Here is a 21,070-nt window from a genome sequence, read left to right as displayed (position 1 = left end):
TTTTGCTTTAAGTCTGGACATGGGCATCTTACTTTCACGTCAACTTTACGCTTCTCTTATATTAAGCACATGCCGGCAACTTAAAAAGCTAACCAAAGTATTTTTCAACCATGACTACAATCTCAGTGGGATTTTTAACAAGTTAATTGCTTTATTGAAAAGTTGAAAGAAAAAAACAAGAAATCTACCCATTTTATGGCAAGTTTAGGATCTAACTAGAAGTGTTCAAAGTGTATCTCACCAGAGTGACAGAAACAAAGGAGGTTAAAGCAGACACCAGATACTACATTTAGATAGATGATCACTGAAACTTACAGCGCAAGAGGACAGCAAACCTATTGTGCCCCTGTGCTGGTTCATTGATAGCACTATCCAATTAGTCTCGCTCCCCAAATCTTACCCAGATTTCCTGCAGATTTTTTTTTCCCCATTCACTCATGGCATGTGTCGCCAGCTAGGCCAGCATTTAAGAATTGAATCTTAATTGTCTAGCCCCCATCTCAAAGTTATAGGAAATCTGCTCCAATTGTCCTTTCAAGCAGCACTCTGCAGATAATAGCACACTGCCAAAAATACTTTACTCATCTCACCTCAAGCATACAGAAAACAGCTGATGCCAACAATACCATGCACGAAATAATGAAGTGCCGAATGGGCACTTGCCAGAAATTTGTTTGGTTTTCACTTATTCTTTAAACATAAGATCCACATTTGAAGTCAAGTTAACCAGAGTCAGGCTGGGGTTCTATGGACTGAGAAACCATTTGCCGTATTGGTTGAAATTTGAGAACTGCTGCATTTATCACAAGTTTAAAAAAGGAGCGCAGATTAGTCACACAGAGTGAAAACTAAGGTATACAAGACCAATGGACTAACAAATTGTGCCTTCCATGTTCATTCTAATGAGACTAAACTCAAAGCTCATCCACCAAGGTGGGTCATTTAAGTGCAGAGGTATTTTGTCAACTCGTTATGTTTCATCATTGCTGAGTAATAGCAGCAAAAAGTATTACAATGGACATTTCCCATTCCCCCCTCACCCCACCACAATAACTTCCATTCATGTCTGAAGACATTTGCTGGCATTTTGTAATGAAATGTGACTCCAAGCGACAGACAAATGAGGGCAGATGACTGAAGATGGATTTTGGACAGAGTGGTCAGGAAGGGGAAGAAAGAAAGGAGGTAAAAGAAAGGAAAGCTTTGAAAGCTTATTCTGGGGCTCAGGAGGCTGATTTCAAATCAGGAATATTGAAGACGCCAAAATGAGAGAGAAGCACAGACCGCTTGGCCTGCTGCGTTCATCAGCCTCACATTTTATTATCTGACAAGCACAGACATCAGGGGGTGCTGGGGCTGGAGGAGACTGGATTGAATGAAGCACTGATTCGAAAATTGCACAATGAGAATTGTATAAATCAACATGCCACTAAAGACTCAACATAGTTCAGAAAGCACAGGGGTGACTAATGAAAAAGCTTCAGTACGTGTTAAGACGGAGGCAGCTATGTTTTGAACAACAGCATTGATAAAACATTGAACCAAAAGTTGAGACATTTAGGAGGTAACCAGGGTGTGATTGAGAGTCTTTCTCCTCCTTCACTCCACATTAAGTGGAGCAACATTTCCAAAGTAGAAATTGGAAGTTGGAGTGACAGCATGCACACCATCTCAGGATCCAACAAGATGCCAAGTTTGTTCATGGTCTGCTTCAGCCTCAAACCATTCTCAGGGTGTGTTATAAAGGTCACTGGACCTCAGCTGAAAAAGGGAATGGAGCAGTCAGTGATTCTCATGTGATTCTCTACCCAGGAAGGCAGCAAGCAACACTGAAACAAACTGGATAGCGTTCAGCCAAGGTGCCTGCCCCATGGCTGGGAGCGGAACACTCAGAATAAAGACATTCAACTGACAATAGTGACACGTTACAGTAAAGTGAACAAGATGGTAGAAAAGGGAAAATAAACCAATACCATAAAAAGTTCGTGTTACAGCACCACATTCAAGTGTCACAAAGACTCAAACAGGAACAGCAAAATGCACCACTGCCCACTTAGTCTCACTTCAGAAATTCACAGCAAAGTTACAAAGCTAGTTTATTCATTATTCAGCTCTGATATACAACAGACCTTGTTCCAATCTCAAAAGGTGGTTAATTAGAACTGAACACTCAGCTAAGTGTTCAGGAAGAAGGTGAAGTCACTTGTGACTAAGATAACAAAAATGTTCCACTCATTTTCCAGACACAGTGTTTCTGGACAGTATCCAAATAGCACCACCTTAGATAAGCTTTTCCAAACTGCATAGATATATCAGGAAAATAAAATGTGAGGCTGGATGAACACAGCAGGCCCAGCAGCATCTCAGGAAAGCTGACGTTTCGGGCCTAGACCCTTCATCAGAGACGGGGATAGGGTGAGGGTTCTGGAATGAATAGGGAGAGAGGGGGAGGCGGACCGAAGGTGGAGAGAAAAGAAGATAGGAGAGGTAGGGAGGGGATAGGTCAGTCCAGGGAAGAAGGACAGGTCAAGGAGGTGGGATGAGGTTAGTAGGTAGGAGATGGAGGTGCGGCTTGGGGTGGGAGGAAGGGATGGGGGAGAGGAAGAACAGGTTAGGGAGGCAGAGACAGGCTGGGCTGGTTTTGGGATGCGGTGGGTGGAGGGGAAGAGCTGGGCCGGTTGTGTGGTGCAGTGGGGGGAGGGGACGAACTGGGCTGGTTTTCGGATGCGGTGGGGGGGGGGGGGGGGGGGGGGGAAGAGAGAGAGGGGAGATGAGGGGAGATTTTGAAGCTGGTGAAGTCCACATTGATACCATTGGGCTGCAGGGTTCCCAAGCGGAATATGAGTTGCTGAGACATCCCAGATGTCCAAGTTCTTCAAGGACCGCAACTTTCCCCCCACACAGTGGTCGAGAACGCCCTTGACCGTGTCTCCTGCATTTCCTGCAACACATCCCTCACACCCCGCCCCCGCCATAACCACCCAAAGAGGATCAACCCTCGTTCTCACACACCACCCCACCAACCTCCGGATACAACACATCATCCTCCAACACTTCCGCCATCTACAATCCGACCCCACCACCCAAGACATTTTTCCATCCCCACCCTTGTCTGCTTTCCGGAGAGACCACTCTCTCCGTGACTCTCTTATTCGCTCCACACTGCCCTCCAACCCCACCACACCCGGCACCTTCCCCTGCAACCGCAGGAAATGCTTCACTTGCCCCCACACCACCTCCCTCACCCCTATCCCAGGCCCCAAGATGACTTTCCATATTAAGCAAAGGTTCACCTGCACATCTGCCAATGTGGTATACTGCATCCACTGTACCCGGTGTGGCTTCCTCTACATTGGGGAAACCAAGCGGAGGCTTGGGGACCGCTTGGCAGAACACCTTTGCTCGGTTCGCAATAAACAACTGCACCTCCCAGTCGCAAACTATTTCCACTCCCCCTCCCATTCTTTAGATGACATGTCCATCATGGGCCTCCTGCAATGATGCCACCCGAAGGTTGCAGGAACAGCAACTCATATTCCGCTTGGGAACCCTGCACCCTAATGGTATCAATGTGAACTTCACCAGCTTCAAAATCTCTCCTTCCACCACCGCATCCCAAAACCAGCCCAGCTCGTCCCCTCCCCCCACTGCATCCCAAAACCAGACCAGCCTGTCTCTACCTCCCTAACCTGTTCTTCCTCTCACCCATCCCTTCCTCCCACCCCAAGCCGCACCCCCATCTACCTACTAACCTCATCCCACCTCCTTGACCTGTCAGTCTTCCCTGGACTGACCTATCCCCTCCCCACCTTCGGTCCACCTCCCCCTCTCTCCCTATTTATTCCAGAGCCCTCACCCCATCCTCCTCTCTGATGAAGGGTCTAGGCCCGAAACGTCAGCTTTTGTGCTCCTGAGATGCTGCTGGACCTGCTGTGTTCATCCAGCCTCACATTTTATAATCTTGGATTCTCCAGCATCTGCAGTTCCCATTATCACAGATATATCAGGAAGTTTGGCTATTCACAGTACCCCTTCCTGCGGGGCATGTTCCCACGATAGAGTAATTTGAATTTAGCTAATTGGTTTTGGGGAAAAAAACATGCACACAGTACCAAAAATTGAGCTAATAACGGTCATAAATTCTGCTTCAAAAAAAGGGAAGTAAACTTGTGACGATTTCCTTTTCCTGACAGCACCGCACCCCCCCCCCCCCCCCCCCCCCCCCCCCGAGTGTCCCCAATTCCCCAAAGGTAGCACATCAGCTTAAGAGTTCAAACGTAGAATCAGGAATGCAAGTTAATTAACTTCCAAACCTAATTGCAATCCTACCACACTAATCATGTACATGAACGAGTTGAACCCTCTTCAACTCTGTGCTTTTCTGCTAAATTGCTTGGGACAACCTCACGTAAGATGCAAGCAAAATCAAGGGGAAAAAAGACAGAAAATGCTGCAAACACTCAAGCAATTGGAGGAAAGAAAAAAGGAGGAGTTAACACTGAAAGATGTGAGACACACACAGACATGAATCTTGCACGGCAGGTTCCAATGGATATGCGCACTTGCTTCTATCTCCACAAATGCCATCAGATTTGGACATTCCTTGCATTCAAAATTTTTTAACATCAGGTCCTCAGTATCCACTGTATTTTGCATCTATAAAATGAGTTTTCATATTAAAAAAGGTGTTCAAGTGAAGACACTAAAACAAAACTCCGAAATAGTCAGTGGAACTACAATGTAAAATGGTATCCTCATTCACCCTGCCGCACTCATTTCAGTCTGAAACAAAAAAGTCCCAAGTGCAGAAGTACGGGATTTGAAAGCTCAGTAAGCAATGAGACAGTCTTCTCACTTCTACAACCTCTCATTGTATTCAGAACACACAGCCAGATACTGCAAGAACGTATGGGAATGGCTTGCATACATCAGCCACTTCCGACTACACAAGGCTAACTTACAATTTCCAAGTCACCAGAATTAACCAATTAAACTGTCCATTGTGGCAGACTGACAGCAAAGTATTCACCCACTTTACTCTCCCAGTATACCACAGGTATGCAGTTTCACAACTAGCTGGACTCAGTCATGATAATAAAATGTGAGGCTGGATGAACGCAGCAGGCCCAGCAGCATCTCGGGAGCACAAAAGCTGACGTTTCGGGCCTAGACCCTTCATCAGATGAAGGGTCTAGGCCCAAAACGTCAGCTTTTGTGCTCCCGAGATGCTGCTTGGCCTGCTGCGTTCATCCAGCCTCACATTTTATTATCTTGGATTCTCCAGCATCTGCAGTTCCCATTATCTCGGACTCAGTCATGATCCTGTTCTCAGTACTGATGGGATTACAAAGTCACTGAAGTCCTACCGGATTATAAGGCTGATCTCCCACAGAGAGCGCGTTGACTGGTGGTTTAACCCAAGGGTAACCACACTGCTCAGGTGATGGAAAAGGTAGAGGAGAATCCTTCGTGGTAAGCTCAGCTGGTGCAAGAATTAAATCAACACTGCAAAGCCAGCCAGAGTCAAATCCGTGAACCAACCCCAGGGGGTTTATATACAGTAGCAGAGGATGGACTGAGCAGCAAATTAGAAGGAAACATCACTACCAGGAGTACACAGTCCAAATACATTCTCAGTTATATCAAGATGTTGATCAAGAATGAAAACAAGTAGAAAGATTCAGTCCAGTTGGGACAGGGAAAATACCCAAGCACTTTGACTGCACATTAAATACATTACACCTACAACTGTTATACACTACGCAGTCAATGGAGTTTCAAAAGTCATCTGATGCACAAATTTATATCTCAGTTCCATTTGTTCAATCATTTGGTGAAAGTCAATGGCATGGTATTTTTACCAAACATTATGAATTACATCTCATCTTGGCCTTCTCCCCAGCGCTCATGGCAAGAGATTCCTCCAGGATCGCCTTTTTACACAACAGAAAGCTGCAGAAACCGAACTATTAACCATCACTTATGACAGTGGCCATCTCTGCACAGCAAAAACAAATTACACCAGTTCATCCCCATTAAGTCAGTTCAGGTTGATGATAACTGTACTCCGGTACGGCTTAAGACAGGTTTATCATGTGATGCTATTTAAGAAAGGTGGTCAGAAAAAGCCAGGCCAACGATATACGAGTAAGCCTGGCTTTGGTGGTGGGTAACCTGGAGGGAGCCCTGAAAGACAGGATTGACATGTACTTGGAAAGACAAGGACTGATTAGGGATGGTCAACATGACTGGGCATGTGGGACACTGCGTGATTTAGGTTTTTCGAATAGTAACAAAAGGATTGATCAAACTATTTCATTGCTTACTTGGCATAATCTGAAGATGTACCAGACTCCCCACCCACCACCCCACCCCACCCCCCCACCAGGGGATTTTTTTTAAAAAATTTTTGGAAGGCTCATGGTATAAGGCTAATTTAGGTGCAATGAATTTTTTTTTAAATCAGTGCCATTCTGCCAATTTCATACAGCATCTGTCACCTTCTTAGCATCCAACATTTGCTCAAGAAACTAATCCATTGGTCTATAAATTTACTTGAACAGGATAATAAACTCAGCTTTATCTGGAGTTAGAAGATAATATTTGCCAGACAGAAACAAGTCATTAGAGTCCAAAAGAGGTCAGCAAGCAACAAATGTTTCCCTTCAAACAGATTCAAGGATTGAGAAATAAACAGCAAATTGAGAGAACTGTAACTTGATGTAAATTTAACAGTAAAATGGCAGGGGGGGGTGAGGGAGACGAAGGAAGGTCAGGGAGAAAGAGCAAAAAGTGAAGTAAGAAACGTTTGATGTTTTGATAGTTTAGAAATTAAGTAACAAGACTCTGCATAATTTTCACAACAACTCCTCTGACAGCAATTAATATCAGAGGCCTGCAGATTCACCAAGCAGCAGACAGAGATACTATTTTTATGAGCCTAAAAAAACACAACTCAGGCGACATCGACAGAGTCCAGAATTTAACTACACGTCTGTCCTTCTCTAAAACAGTGGTGGCATTTACACGTAACACTAAGCACCATGAGCCTCAGTGACACAAATGATAAATTATGGCCCAACATCTAACACATGAACATTTAAGTAAAGACTTTTTATTAATATATTCACTCATGAGCTGTGGGCATGGCTAGCCATATCAGTATTTACTGCCCTTAAGATGATTGAGAGTTACCTTCTTGAACTGGTTCAGTCCAAGTGCTGTAGATTGACCCACAATGCCCCTAGGCAAGGAATTCCAGGATTTTAATCCAGTGACAGTGAAGGAACAATAACGTATGTCCAAGTTAGGATGGCAAATGGGTTGGAGGGGAAATTGCAGGTGGTGGTGTTTCGTCTAGCTTCTTGTTGGAAGTGGTCATGGATTTGGAAGGTGCTGTCTAAGGATCCTTGGTAAATTTCTGCACCTTGTAGACAGTACACACTGCTGCTGAGCATTGGTGGTGCAAAGAACAAATATTTGTGGATGTGGTGCTAATCAAGCTGGCATTTGCCCTGGATTTTATCAGGTTCAGAGCGTTGATGGAGCTGCACTCATCCAAGCATGTGGGTAATATTCCATCAGACTCAGACTTGTGCCTTCAAATTGGAAGAGGCTTTGTCAAGTCAGGAGGGGAGTTACTTGCTGCAATATTCCTAGCCTCTGACCTGCTCTTTAGCCACAGGGCCTATCACAACCACCAGGATATCAGTAGTGGGGGATTCAATAATAGTAATACCAATGAACGCAAAGCCGAGGTGGTTAAATTCCCTTTTGTTGGAGATGTTATTATTCATTTGGGTAGAAATTAGAAAGGCAGAATTATTAACATTATCTGGTGTTTTGCAGGGCAAATGTTATCTGCCATCTTGCAGTTAAACCAGGATTTGTCTGGGTCTTATTACAATGGAACATGAGCTGCTTCGGTATGCGAGGAGTGAATGGTGCTGAACATCTGTAGTCACACCTTCTAATGGACAGAAGATCAATCATGAAGGAACTGAAGATTGTTGTCCTTGGCCAAACACTGATCAACTTAACGTTTGGTTCCTTTTAGAACTAGGCATGCTCCATAAACAGTTGTCCTTCAGAATCTGTTCTTAGTTTCCACTTTCAGCCTTGCATTATGTGGCTCGGGACAGGAACAGAAATAAGCCATTCAATTCAATCAAGGCTGATCAACCTCAAAGCCATTTCACTGCACTAGCGCCAGGCCCCTCATGCTCACTAAGTTGGGCTTCTACAGCACCGCAGGGTAGAGAATTTCAAAACTGAAGTCATGGAAAAAAATTCTCATGTGTTTTAAATGGCATCCTCCTTTTGTGGAGAATGTTCTTCAGTCACCAGCCAGAGGAAACATCGCAGCTTCACCCACCACATCATGGCCAGTAAGAATTTTCCAGATTTCGATACAGTCACATCTCACTCTTCAAAACTCAAGGGAATACAAACCCAGTTTCCTCACCTCTCCAAGTCATTTCCACATCAAAAAACAGAATAGTGTGGTGAAGCACCTTTGGAGTATTTCCAAGGCAAGTATATCTCTAGATAAGGAGGCTAAAAAATGGTACCCAGGTTAATGTGAGGTCTCACCAAGCCTCTGTACACCGGCAATAATTCGTCTCAGTCCTGAAATACCCAGTTATGACGGGCAACACACTTTCTTAATTGCTTGCTGCACTTACACACTGGCTTTTAGTGACTCTCTAACAAGACCAAAATCCTTTGGCACCCCTGCACTTCCAAACCTCTCACCAGTTAGGATATTATTCTGCCTTTCTACTTTCTACCCGAATGAAAAATAACACACTTATTCACATCATATTGCATCCATGTTCTAGCCCATTCACCTAAACTGTCCACGTCCTGCTGCAATCACCAAACTTTCTCCACGTACATTCCCAATCATTTCAGTCGTTAGCAAATTTTGAAGTCTTAAAATTGATCCCATATCCAAATTACATACAGTTGTAGGTCCACAACTGTTCAGAAGCTTGCAATGCCCCATAACAGCCTGCTATTTTGAGAATGAGCTATTTATTCCTACTCCCTGCTTTGTCTGCCAACCAATCTTCAATCCATACTAATATATTACCAGGAATCCATGCACTAAGCTTAGTTTAATTCCCCAAACTCCATTCAGTGCTTACAAAAAGCCTTCTGAAAATCCAAAATACACCACAACTACTAGCTCTCCTTTAATAAATGCTAGAAGTAACATCCCCAATGTTAACTGCTTAAGTACCAGCTCTTTTACTAAGGTTGATGTGTTTCATTTCCTCAGTTTCACAGCTTTTAGTTTTGCTTTCAACCACATTAGAGAGCTTCAAGGTTCACCTCTGGAAAAGTTACTGAGATTTACCACAAAATGTTCCAGGGATGAGGACTTAATTAATGCAAAGGACCAAGAGCTGGTTTTTGAGCACATATAAAGTTAATGATATTTGATAAACAATTTAAAGCCATAAAAGGATTGAAAATGGAAAATACCTTCTTTTATTTACGCCTTGTCTGAAAGGTCAAAAGCTAAAGGGTACAACTTCAAAGGGTGTTCACAAAAAGTAACAGATGTAATATGAGGGAATACATTCAGGACAAAGGAGCAAAATTTGGAAGGCACTGTCTGGAAGATTTAATGGCAGCCTTCAAAAGAAGACTGGATAAATCCTTTGACAAAACATTTGCAGGGGAGTGGGATTGCTCTTAGAAAGCAGCTATTTATTAGCCCTCTTCCAAGATCCTACAGTATTCAGGGATCATAGTTTAAACCACACAATACTTTGCGAGAACATAACAGAATTTAAACTTCCATGTCAGGTCTGCTTTTTGATGACAGCAAGGTTCTCACTCTCAGAATCTTCAATTGGATAGCAAGGAATAAAACTGCAACTCAGATGGTTGCCATGAGTTTCAGGGAAAGGATCTTACGAAGATGACTTTGGATTAAAAATCATTAACAAAAAGAAGCCTTGATATAGTGAGGTATATGGAGATGCCCCGAATAATTTAGGTTTTCATTCTGACATAACACACGCTTCTTGATTTCAGGTGACAGGTCCCAATTCTGACCTTGAGTAACTTGGCTCCATACAGCCAGCTGAATACCACAAGTTGGCTGACTCATAAAATGGATCCCAGACAAACTTTATGTGCGCAACCTGAAGCTTTCAAAGTCCTCTGAAAGGAAAGAACCCTTCAAAAATATGCCTGTTTCCCAGCTCTTCAGGCCTTTCCTGCTCAAGATCCACTTTTTCCTATTTGAAAAAAGTACAGGTCATTGTGTTTGCGCAGGTCCTTGAAAGGGCTCTCTGAAAAGTCCCACTCTCCTGCACTTTCCCCCACCCATCATCTTGCAATGCCCAACTGCTGCAGTAACAAACTGACTCATTTCTACCTCCCTCTACACAACAGAGTAGTCACTCAGATTGCAGCAGCCCTCAGGCACCTTGTCTATCCTCCATGGGCAAGTTCAGACAGGAAGCATCAACGGACTAGTGAATTACTGAGCCATCAGACAACTATAACCCATCCCCACCAGAGGCTTGCCCACATTGCTCGCAAGTCAAGAGTGTGAATGAACAATGAGCTGGATCTTTTGGTTCAAATAATAAAACTCATGTTTTCTATTGTTGAGGTCCACAACAGCATGTTGAGTTTCAGAGAGACAGCTACACCGGAACTCTACACTCAGTTCACCAGAAACAGCTCAGTGACAGTGGGCAGTTAACTGCATATTAACACGGACGGACTGCCGCATTATTCGCTCAAATTGATTGGGGGCAGCTCCCAGCAGTCGTATGAACTAAATAACGGTCAGAAAAAGTCTCAGCCCCTGGCCGTGTTCACACACTCCTCCACTTGCCCTGCTGTTCAAAACACACCCTCCTTGTCAGCATGAGTCCTACCTGCAGCCAGTGCACATGAAGTAAACAGTGAGCAGAAGATCCAGGCTAACAAAACTGCAAATGTAACAATCCAATTCACCACAGATGGAAAAAAAAAACCTTTGTCTGCCAGGTTGGGCACTGGTTCCACCCATGAGCCAATGTGGAACTAATTACTGTCACAATAATAAACACTTAATGCCTCATTATTCATGAGCATTATATCATATTGGTTGGAACAAGATGGATGAAGCTCTTCTGAATACGAACTTGCGACAGAACTAACAACTAGTCCAAATTGAGCAGGTTGCAAACCAATTCCCATTGATACTGGATCATGTGGCTTCCACTTTCCATTCCAAATTCAGCATGTGTAGAAAGCCCAATTGGGTCCTCTCCCCGTTGCATTAACTAGCTGTTGCATTAGTCCCAGAGAAATTCATTGCCTTCCCCCCCCCCCCCCCCCCCCCCACCACCACCCCCCCCCCACCTAATAAAACCACACGGAGATGCTGTTTTACACACCTTTGGCAAAGGTGGGACTTGAACGCAGGTCTTCTGATCCAGAGGTAGGGATATCATCTCCATGTCATAGACCTACTTAACTCATTTCACGTAATGCCTCAAAAAGACATTCGAGAGGAGCCAACACCCTCAGAGGCAGATCTTACATGAAGCAACAACAGAAGCATTCAAGTCATTGGTAGCCTCTACCATACATTGGGCTAGAATAGCTATACACCACAGATCAAGTCAAACCTGTGGACTCCCCACAGCCCGACCCCCACCCCACCGCACCCAGACCCCCACCCCCACCCCGCCATGATCACAGTGGCTCAGCTCTTTATGCAGTGGACTGGTTGTTCTGTCAAGAGAAACTGCAGTGATTCTAACAGACTTGCTCCTTAATTAAAAGCAAGTGGCCACTTGTCTGTAAAACGAGGGATTTGAAGAGCAATGGACAAAAAAAAAAAACTTTTCCTTTAAACTAACACACTCAATCTTGATTGTTTTAAATTGCTGTTTGGGTCAACATATTCTCTCCCAATTCTTGCCTTAAAATCCTGAATTTAATCATGGTGGTTAGAAAAATAACTCAAGTTGTAAGATGCTTCACGTCAGTGATGACGTTCGTGTCACATGTGGCACGTAATGAGCAAAATGTACTCAGCACATGGATGACCAAAAAGTTCAAAATTAAGCATATCCAAGGAAGTTTCTTTTCTAAAAAGATGCATTTCACTTTTTTTAAAAGAAAGAAATTACTTGATTTGCACTTCATTGAATAATACATTTGTGGCAGTACCCATTGCTTGTTATCACTTCTGTGTAGGATGCCTCAGTACAGAAATCAATTTACAGAAATTAAATACACTAAGCATTCAATATTAATTGTTCACATTGCCAATCAACTGCATTACGAGATTCCAATGCAGCACATGCATGCAGTGAGGCAAACGAATTGTAATGAATGCAAGGCTGCGAATCACTGCAGTCTTGCAGGCTCAGCTCTGTGTTTAAACTATTGCAGATTCAATTCCTCCACCTCAAATATTTTGCTCCAAACTTCTGCTATAAAAATTAGAAGCTCAAAAATCTCTGAAGTATATTTTAAAAGTCGATGCTAAACGACAAACCTTGGCTGTTGTAGATATAGCCTCCTTATAAATAGAAGTAATTTGAATACCATAATTACAGAGAAGCTTTCCCTTCGTTCACTTGGGCCTTGGGATCACGAATATAGTACCAGGATCATTCAGGATTTAGGTTTAAATGGAGACAATACAGTCAAGGGTAGTCTTTTTTTGAACTCTTCTACCCCTACACCCCCACCTCCCAGTAATTTATTCTTCTCAACAACAATATTCTTTCACTTAGAGTCACAGTCAGTGTTGTACAGCACAGGAAAAGACCCTCTGATCCAACCAGTTCATGCCCAACATAATCCCAACGGCCCACTCCCGGTCCATCTCTCTCCAAACCTTTCCTTTTCATGTACCCATCCAGAGGTCTTTTAAAATGTTTATAATTGTTCCTGCACCTACCACTTCCTCAGGAGCTTCATTCCAAACACAAACCACACTCTTAAAAATAAAGAAAATCTGCCCATCACATCTTTTCTAATTCAGTCCTCTCCCCTTACAAGTGTGTCCTACTGTCTTGAAATCCAACATCCCAGGGTGCAGACAACTACCAGTAACACTATTTTGTAAAATTGTCAGATCACCTCAACCTCCTGTGCCCTACTAAACGAAATCCTAGCCTATCCAGCCCTTCTTTATAACTCAAACCTTCCATACCTGGCAACATCCTGGTAAATCTCTTCTGCACATTCTCTAGCTTGATAATATCCTTCTTATAACTCAGCAACTAGCACTAGACAGTATTCTAGTAAAGGCGTCCATGTTCTGTACAACCTCAGCATAAGATCCCAACTCCTATACACAAAAGGAACAACGAAGACAAGCTTGCCAAACGTCTTTTTAGCCTCCCTGTCTGTGATGCAAACTTCAAAAGAATAATGTACCTGAACCCCTAAGTCCCTTTGCTCCACAACACTACCCAAGGCCCAACCATTGATTGTATAAGTCCTAACCTTGTGATTCTTCTACCAAAATGCAACATGTTACATCTACCCAGACTTAACTCCATCTGCCATTGTTCAGTCCATTGTCCCATTTGATCAAGATCCCTTTGTAATCTTAGAAAACCGTCTTCACTGTCTACTATGACACCAAAATTGGTGTCATCCACAAACTTACCAACTATGCCTTCTCATCCAAAACATTTATACCAATGACAAAAGGGGGCCCAGAACCAATCCCTGTGGAACACCACTGGTCACAGGGAGCAAAAAGCAATTCTCCAATGTATCCTGCCGTTAAACCAATTATGTATCCAATTGGCAAGCTCACCCCAAATCCACGAGACCCAACTTTACTAATTAGTCCACACATGCGTAAACTTGTCAAATTCTTTACTGAAATCCAAGTACTCTGGCAATCTTCTTGGTAACTTCCTCATAAAACCCATTTAAGTTGGAGAAACACCATCTTCCTTGCACAAAATTATGCCCGACAATCGTCAACAAACTTTTGCCTCTCCAAATGTCCACAAATCCTACTTTTTAAAACCTGCTTCAACAATTTATCCACAACCAAAGTCAGACTCTCAGGTCTATAGTTTGTCCTTACACCTTTCTTACGCAAAGGTACAACACTAGCCATCCTCCATGTATCAGGGACCTCACCCATACTTCTTGATGGTGAAAATATTTCTACAAGCAGTCCCAATTTCCTCCCTTACTTCCCACAACATCCTGGGATAGATTAGAAAAGGTTCTGGATATTTATGGACCTTTATATTCTTAAGACCTCCTCGAATTCCTTTTCTGTGTTGCGAACTATTTCTCTGCACCCTCCAGAAGCCATCTTAAAAACTGATGCAACATGTTCATTTAGTATCTCTCCCACCTCCTGGGGTTCAACACAACGACAGCCTCCTTGATCCTTAAGAGGCCCAACCCTCTCGTTATCCACATGTTCTTAACGTATTTGTAGAATCTCTTTGGATGATCCTTAACCTTATCTGCTAATGCTATTTCATATTCCCTCGCTCCCTTCCTAATTTCTTTAAGAATTACCCTACACTCTACACTGACAGAGATTCTATTGAACCAACTTGTCAATATCTAAAATAAGATATTTTTATTCTTGACAAGGGCCTCAATATCTTAATTCAACCATTGTTCCTTTGTCTTACCAGCCTTAGCCTTCACTCTAACAGGCACATAATGTCTCTGACACACTCTTGAATGCCTCTCACTTGTCAGACGTTCCCTTACCTGCAGACACTTTTGAAAAGTTCTTGCCTCATACCATCAAAAATTGCCTTCCTCAAATTATATTCCCTGAAAATGTCCAACTAATGATTAAGCGTACTCAATCCATCAAGAACATTCAGATGAACTGTGCCATATCAGTGAAACTGTGCCATCTCCATTTAACTAGATGCCCAGCAAACAAGACCAAACTCTCAATTCTCATTCTACACGAGGCATACATCCCTAACTGCCCTTTAAGATGGTGGTGATCTGCCTTTTTGACCTACTACAGGCCATGTAGTGTAGAAGATCCACAGTGCCATTAAATACAATTGAGGACTTTGATCCAACAACACTGAAGGAACAGCAATATATTTCCGAGTCAAGATGGTGAGTGGCACAGAGGGAGACTTGGGTGTGGTGACATTTCCAGGTATCTATAGCTCTTGTCCTTCGAAAGGGCAGTGACATGGGTTTGGAACATTCTATTTAAGCAGCTTTAGTGAATTTCTGCAGTATATCTTGCAAATGGTGCACAATGCTGCTATGAAACAATGGTGAAAGGACTCAGTGGCAGTTGATATTTATCAAGTCAACTGCTTTGTCCTGGTTGGTGTCAAGCTGTAGTGTTGATGGAGCTGCCACCACCCAGCTAATTGGGGAGTATTACATCGCATTCCTGACTTGTGCCTTGTAGATGGCTGGGGGGGGTGCGCGGGTGGCTACGTTACTTGCTTCGAGATTCCAAGCCCCTGTCAATTGACAAGGCCAGGTCACAGTATTTATTGTATACTTTACAGGAAAAGCTACCAATCAACAAGTTGTTTGGGTACCATTCTACAGTCCAGCTCAGCTGAACATGAGGAAACAGAGAACTCAATGAGGACCACTACATGGAGATAAACTATTGCAATTTTGGAGATAAACCCAAAAAGTTGCTGTAGAGGCCCAGCAGGTCTGCCAGCATCTGTGAAGGGAAAAACAGAGTTAACGTTTTGGATCTGGTGGCCCTTCCTCAGAAATTTTGGACAAATGATTTGTGCAGAATACACAGAGGATACTATATTTAACACCAATACAGTAATATAGAAACCTTAGTTTTCAAGGCAGACAACCAAAGTCTTTATGACAGACAGGTCACTGACCTGCCACATTAACTGTTATCTACTCCACTGATGTTGGGAGTAGTCAGGTCAGGCAACATTCGCTTTTCTTTTCTCCAGAGACACTCACCTCAGACTTCATTGCCGCTCCAGCCCTCCCTTGTTTTTTTTTTAAGAAAAAAACAGTTCCAAAAAGGAGAGTGCTCTGCATTTCTGGGAGGAGATACCAATCAGGGGTCCTTCAGAAATGTGGAATTGTACCTCCATTCTGCCAGTTCTGCACAATGAGAGAACCAGAACAGATATACGCTGCCTTTCAGAGCAGAGCGGTCAGCTCCTGCATTTCAAGGTTCAGAATAACAAATTGTGACTCTAATGGCTGCTAGCACACAAGATCAGTGGGAGGTTACGAAGCCAGCTGTTCATCATGTAGGGTGGGTGGGGGAGAAAAGTAACAGGTCTGCCAGGGACAGGGCAGAAGAGGGTGGATGCCACATGCAGGTCCAGTCCCAGAAAGTGCGTCAGCTAAGGGTCTTTGGTGGAAGGACAGCAAAATAGTGAGAGGGAGATGCAGTTGAGAGAGAGAGAGAGAGAGAGAGATGCAGTTGAGAGAGAGAGAGAGAGAGAGAGAGAGAGAGAGAGAGAGAGATGCAGTTGAGAGAGACAGAGAGAGAGAGACAGAGAGAGAGAGACAGAGAGAGAGAGACAGAGAGAGAGAGACAGAGAGAGAGAGACAGAGAGAGAGAGAGACAGAGAGAGAGAGAGACAGAGAGAGAGAGAGACAGAGAGAGAGAGAGACAGAGAGAGAGAGAGACAGAGACAGAGAGAGAGAGACAGAGAGAGAGAGAGACAGAGAGAGAGAGAGACAAGTATGGGGTCAATTGAATGGTTAAATCAGGAGGTGATTAGCAAGTTCATAGTTTAACTTTTCCAAAGTATTTTACCTAATTTCTTCAGATTTCGCCAATTGAAAATATTTTCAGAGGGTTTCAAGCATACCGCAATTGCTCAGTGGAATCTTTAGTTTCCCGGGCAATCTCTTTGGAACTACGATGGGAATTCCACATTTAGTTCACATATGCAATTCCCATCCATGCCTACGAAGCAGCTATCTGACCCCAGGAAAAATCCAGGCCCAATTAAATTCATGAATTCCCCAGCACCTCACTGAGGAATTGACAGCAGCAAAGATGAGCAAGTGATCAAACACACTGCAAAGTGTAAATAGATCATAAAAGGACACATACGATCAATCACAGGGCCATGACTCTATTATATCCTGCTCACAGAACACTGCCACATTCACCAGCTTTCACTTATTGTAGTGCTAGCTTTCCCCACGGAACTTTCAACAAAGCTGAGGTTTTACACTTGAGTGTTATGGGACACACACAGTTGGACCAAGAGAAGCACAGCAACCAAATGAAAAAGCAGCAATTTCCTCTAACACTGAACAAAAAGAAAGTGTGAAAGCAGTTATTTCTGGGTTACACCATAAAGACGACTTTCAGGTATTCTCTTCACATATACAGCAAAAAATTCAGTCATCCACTAATTTTAATATTAATGTTCCTCAAAACACATGCTTTAAAAGAGAGGGGCTCACCGGAACAGATGGCTGAAGTTAAAAATCTAAAACAAACTTTGGATGACTATATTGAAAACTTCTGGTTACCAACACAGACGCCTACATAGCAACACCTCATGAGCCATTTCCTCTGATGTCATACCAAACCCACAGGTTGTCTGCAATCCAGCCTTAGCAAAGTCATCCTCAGCACCCATCCTTTAGAAGCTTTAACAAGAACAATGTTTAAATACTAGTTTCAAAATAAAAAGCTTCAGAAGAATTGCTTTAAAGAACACATTCATACAAATCAAAGTGCTTTCTAATATCTCCATTTTCACTAGGCGAAAAGAAAATCACCATGCAACACAGTCTGCCCGTAGGAGTGGCACGGCAGAGAGCAGAAACTACATCTTCCTTTTATGGAAGAGTGTGAAGAAAACAAGTTACTACACAAGCCCTATCTAAACTGTTCACTTTGAAGCTATTGACAGATATTGAAGAACTTCATTGCTTGCAGAGAGCTCCACAGCAAAAGGACTGTAACCTGTTCGCTCCCATACTATACGGGCTTGATGCTTTGGAGAACGACAGCACACCCCTGGTGGTCGAGAAAACTGCTACAGAACTAAGAGGAAATAAACAGCTCATAAATGTCAGTTTCGAAGATGAAAACAAGAAGCCAACAATTCAGGGATTGGTCTTTTATCAGAACAGTCAACATCAGAAATATTAATTCTTTTTCCTCATCGAGGCTTGAAGAGTCCTGGCATTTTGCACTTTTAAGTTCAAGACTTCCAACACTTGCACTCTCTCATTAAAACAACTAATATTCCTCTTCAACAGAGCTAAAATACCGAGCCTTTCACAACACAGAATAAGCACAGAGATGTCATTTACAAAGTGACAATATTGAATCAGCCTGAACTGCAAACATGATTTAATACCCCAAGTACCGTTTACATGGTTGTGACCTTTGATTCCTAGGTCTGTACCTTGATTGACAAAGATGTCAAAGTTAGGGAAGTGGGGGGGGGGGGGGGGGGGGGAGAGAGAGAGAATAAGTTATAGTAATAGTCAGCTATGATCTCATCCAATGGCAGCACAGGCTGAAGAGCCCAATGACCTATGCATGCTCCAAAATGTGTCTTTTTGGAAAAGATCTGGCGAGGGAGCAGTACAGAAAATGTAGCTTACGTCACAAATACACACAACATCGCTGCAAATTGGAGGGTGATCAACAGTCGTAATAGAACATTTTGCTCCTTCCATGGGCATTCGGTATGAAAGTCTACCCAGCAGATATTTAACTTTCCCTTAGCCATCTCACCTGCCAGCAAGTTCTAAAGATTTTCAACAGTTGCAAACATAACTAAGATGTGAGAACACACAGAATGTTAAATTGTTTCCAAGAGTGATGCCAAGAAACAAGCCTTCCTTTGCCAGAAATCCCAGTAAGCACAAGTTAAAATAGCATTTACTGTTTACTTCAAACATCACTTCTCACTCACATTCCAAGACTTCTACATTTCCAATAAAGGGAGTGCAATAATAACTCGTTTTAATAAATTTAAAAATGCTTCTCCAGGTTCAGTACATTGATGTGAAAATGCAGATTTGAACATTAGTTATTTGAAGACATTTCAGCAGAAAAGCACTTACATTGACACTTATACTGACATCTACATTTTAATTCTGCAGATTTACAACCCATGGTTCAAAACAATAATATTAACCAAGGAAGGCCAACGATATTACCCTGAATAGAAATGCCACAGCACACAGAAATAACCCTTCGTTGTCTGTCAGCACAGACTGCAGATTTCTTAAAGTTGCTGTCAAAAATATGTAATTGCAATGTAGACTTGCAACATGGAAATGTTTAGACTTCATTTAAATGAATAAGTCAGGCGATTAAAATTGGTAGAAAGCAAATTCAGAATATTCGGGACAGGTCGGCAGATTTTAGCAGTCAATAAAATTACAGCATTCAGTTCTGGTCACGAATGCCCACCAGCAACACTCATCAATTACAGCAAAGTCGTCAAGCAGCTCATGTACTGTGTTCGGGGCGGGGGGGGTGGTGGTGGAAGAAAACAAACCTATCCAGAATCAGGCAATAGATACCTACATCCCAAATACCGGGCTTGCTCCGAGGGGCGATTCTGTCTGCAATGAAGATGCAAACTCGACTTGTTGAAAAATAAAAAAAGTCTCTTTCTCCGTCTGCCTGCTTTATTGCGATTGTGAGCAGCACAAGTTCAAACCGGAGTTAACCTCCAGAAACACACCCATTGGGAACCGAGTGAAACAGAGACAAAAGGAGAGAGAAGCCCAGAGTGAAAGAGAGGAGTAAGGAGGCAGTGAGCCGGGACGGGCATGGGGAGGGGGTGGGGTGGGAGGGATCAGGGAAGGGGACTGGGGGATAAAAGCGGGTGGTCTCACCGGGTCTGACTTGTAAAGAGCCGTCCTTTCGGCTGCACCACAGCGCCTTCTCGCCGCTCTGCACGATGTAATGGTCCTTGGCTTGGAAAAGCTCCATGGTTCCGGGATCAACGGCTCCACATGGTGCGGGAAGCGATCACGGAGCGGGCGATACTTGCCGGGGTATTAAGGATTGCGGAGCCAGGCTCCCAGAGCGCCGCCGTCCCGCCGGCACTGCACCGCTCCCTGATTGTTAATTTCCTGCAGCCACACGTGACCCGCCGACCCCGCCCCCTTAATGGAGACTGGCACCTCCCCCTCCTGGGGTGGATGGGAGTTCCTGAAGCTATGCCTGAAAGTGGATGTTGTCCCCATGTACCAAAAAGATTTACAAATCCTCAGTGAAGTTTTCTTTGAAGTGTCTTGTTAGAAATCTCACCAATATTATCCCAGACTTGCAGCCCTCCACAAATATCTGCATTCCTCCCATCTCTTCCGATTTTGATCACTCCACCATTGGAAGCAGTGCTCCTCTGCCCCAAACTCTAAAACTCCATTGCCAACACTCCCTGTCTCTGTCAAACTTTCCTCTTGATAGGACACTTCCTAAAAGCAACCTCTTTGTCCTAATGACTCCCTATGTGTCTCACTGGCTAAGAGAAATTTGAACTCCCTGGCGAGGCTTTGCCAGACTGAAGGTACTATCTGGGGACATTGGTATCGCACTGATTTTATTGTACTGGTATGGATGAATGATTTTATAGGCACATGTGTATTACACTGAAAAAAGCAGTAAAATACAGTGAAAAGCCTTCTACTGCCACCACAATCCAGTGTAATTTAGAATAGTTTTAAGAATAAGAACAAGAAGATGGATGTACATTTAAAATAATCCAGTGAGCTAATATGCCAGGGACTGAAGGTATTTAAATTCAATGAATGAGTAACCTGTTAGTCTATTAACAATGATGATAAATGATCACGTTATTTTGAAAACTCCCATCTGGTTCACTGATGTCCTTTAGAGAAGACAACCTATTTGCCTTTAGCTGGCCTTATGACCATATGGTTCACTGTTAATTGCTCTCAGACATGGCCAAGGAAGCCACTCATTTGTAGAGGCATATTAAGTCCTAATGAAGGGCAATTAGGAATGGGCAATAAATAGCGGCTTTAACGGAGAGTCTCGCATCCAAAGATCATACTATATTAAAATATTACAAAGCGGTATTGTCAGTGAAATGCATTAAGATAAAGTAATGTGAGAAGA

At 43.2% G+C, this 21,070-nt stretch overlaps 1 protein-coding gene across 1 annotated transcript in view; it reads right to left on the bottom strand.

Moving 5' to 3' along the window:
* Window positions 1–20,072, bottom strand: part of inpp5f (inositol polyphosphate-5-phosphatase F) — a 189,579-nt gene extending 169,507 nt beyond the window's left edge. The window contains exon 1 of the mRNA XM_048551468.2: window positions 19,822–20,072. Within this exon, the coding sequence (XP_048407425.2) occupies window positions 19,822–19,918 (97 nt within the window). The 5' untranslated portion in view covers window positions 19,919–20,072. The remainder of the gene's footprint in view (window positions 1–19,821) is intronic.
* Between the last annotated feature and the right edge of the window lie 998 nt (window positions 20,073–21,070).

Source organism: Stegostoma tigrinum, chromosome 20 (assembly GCF_030684315.1).
Source record: "Stegostoma tigrinum isolate sSteTig4 chromosome 20, sSteTig4.hap1, whole genome shotgun sequence".
Lineage (NCBI taxonomy): Eukaryota > Metazoa > Chordata > Chondrichthyes > Orectolobiformes > Stegostomatidae > Stegostoma > Stegostoma tigrinum.
The sequence above is the reverse complement of the archived record's forward strand: the minus strand, read 5'-3'. Positions and strand labels throughout refer to the sequence as shown.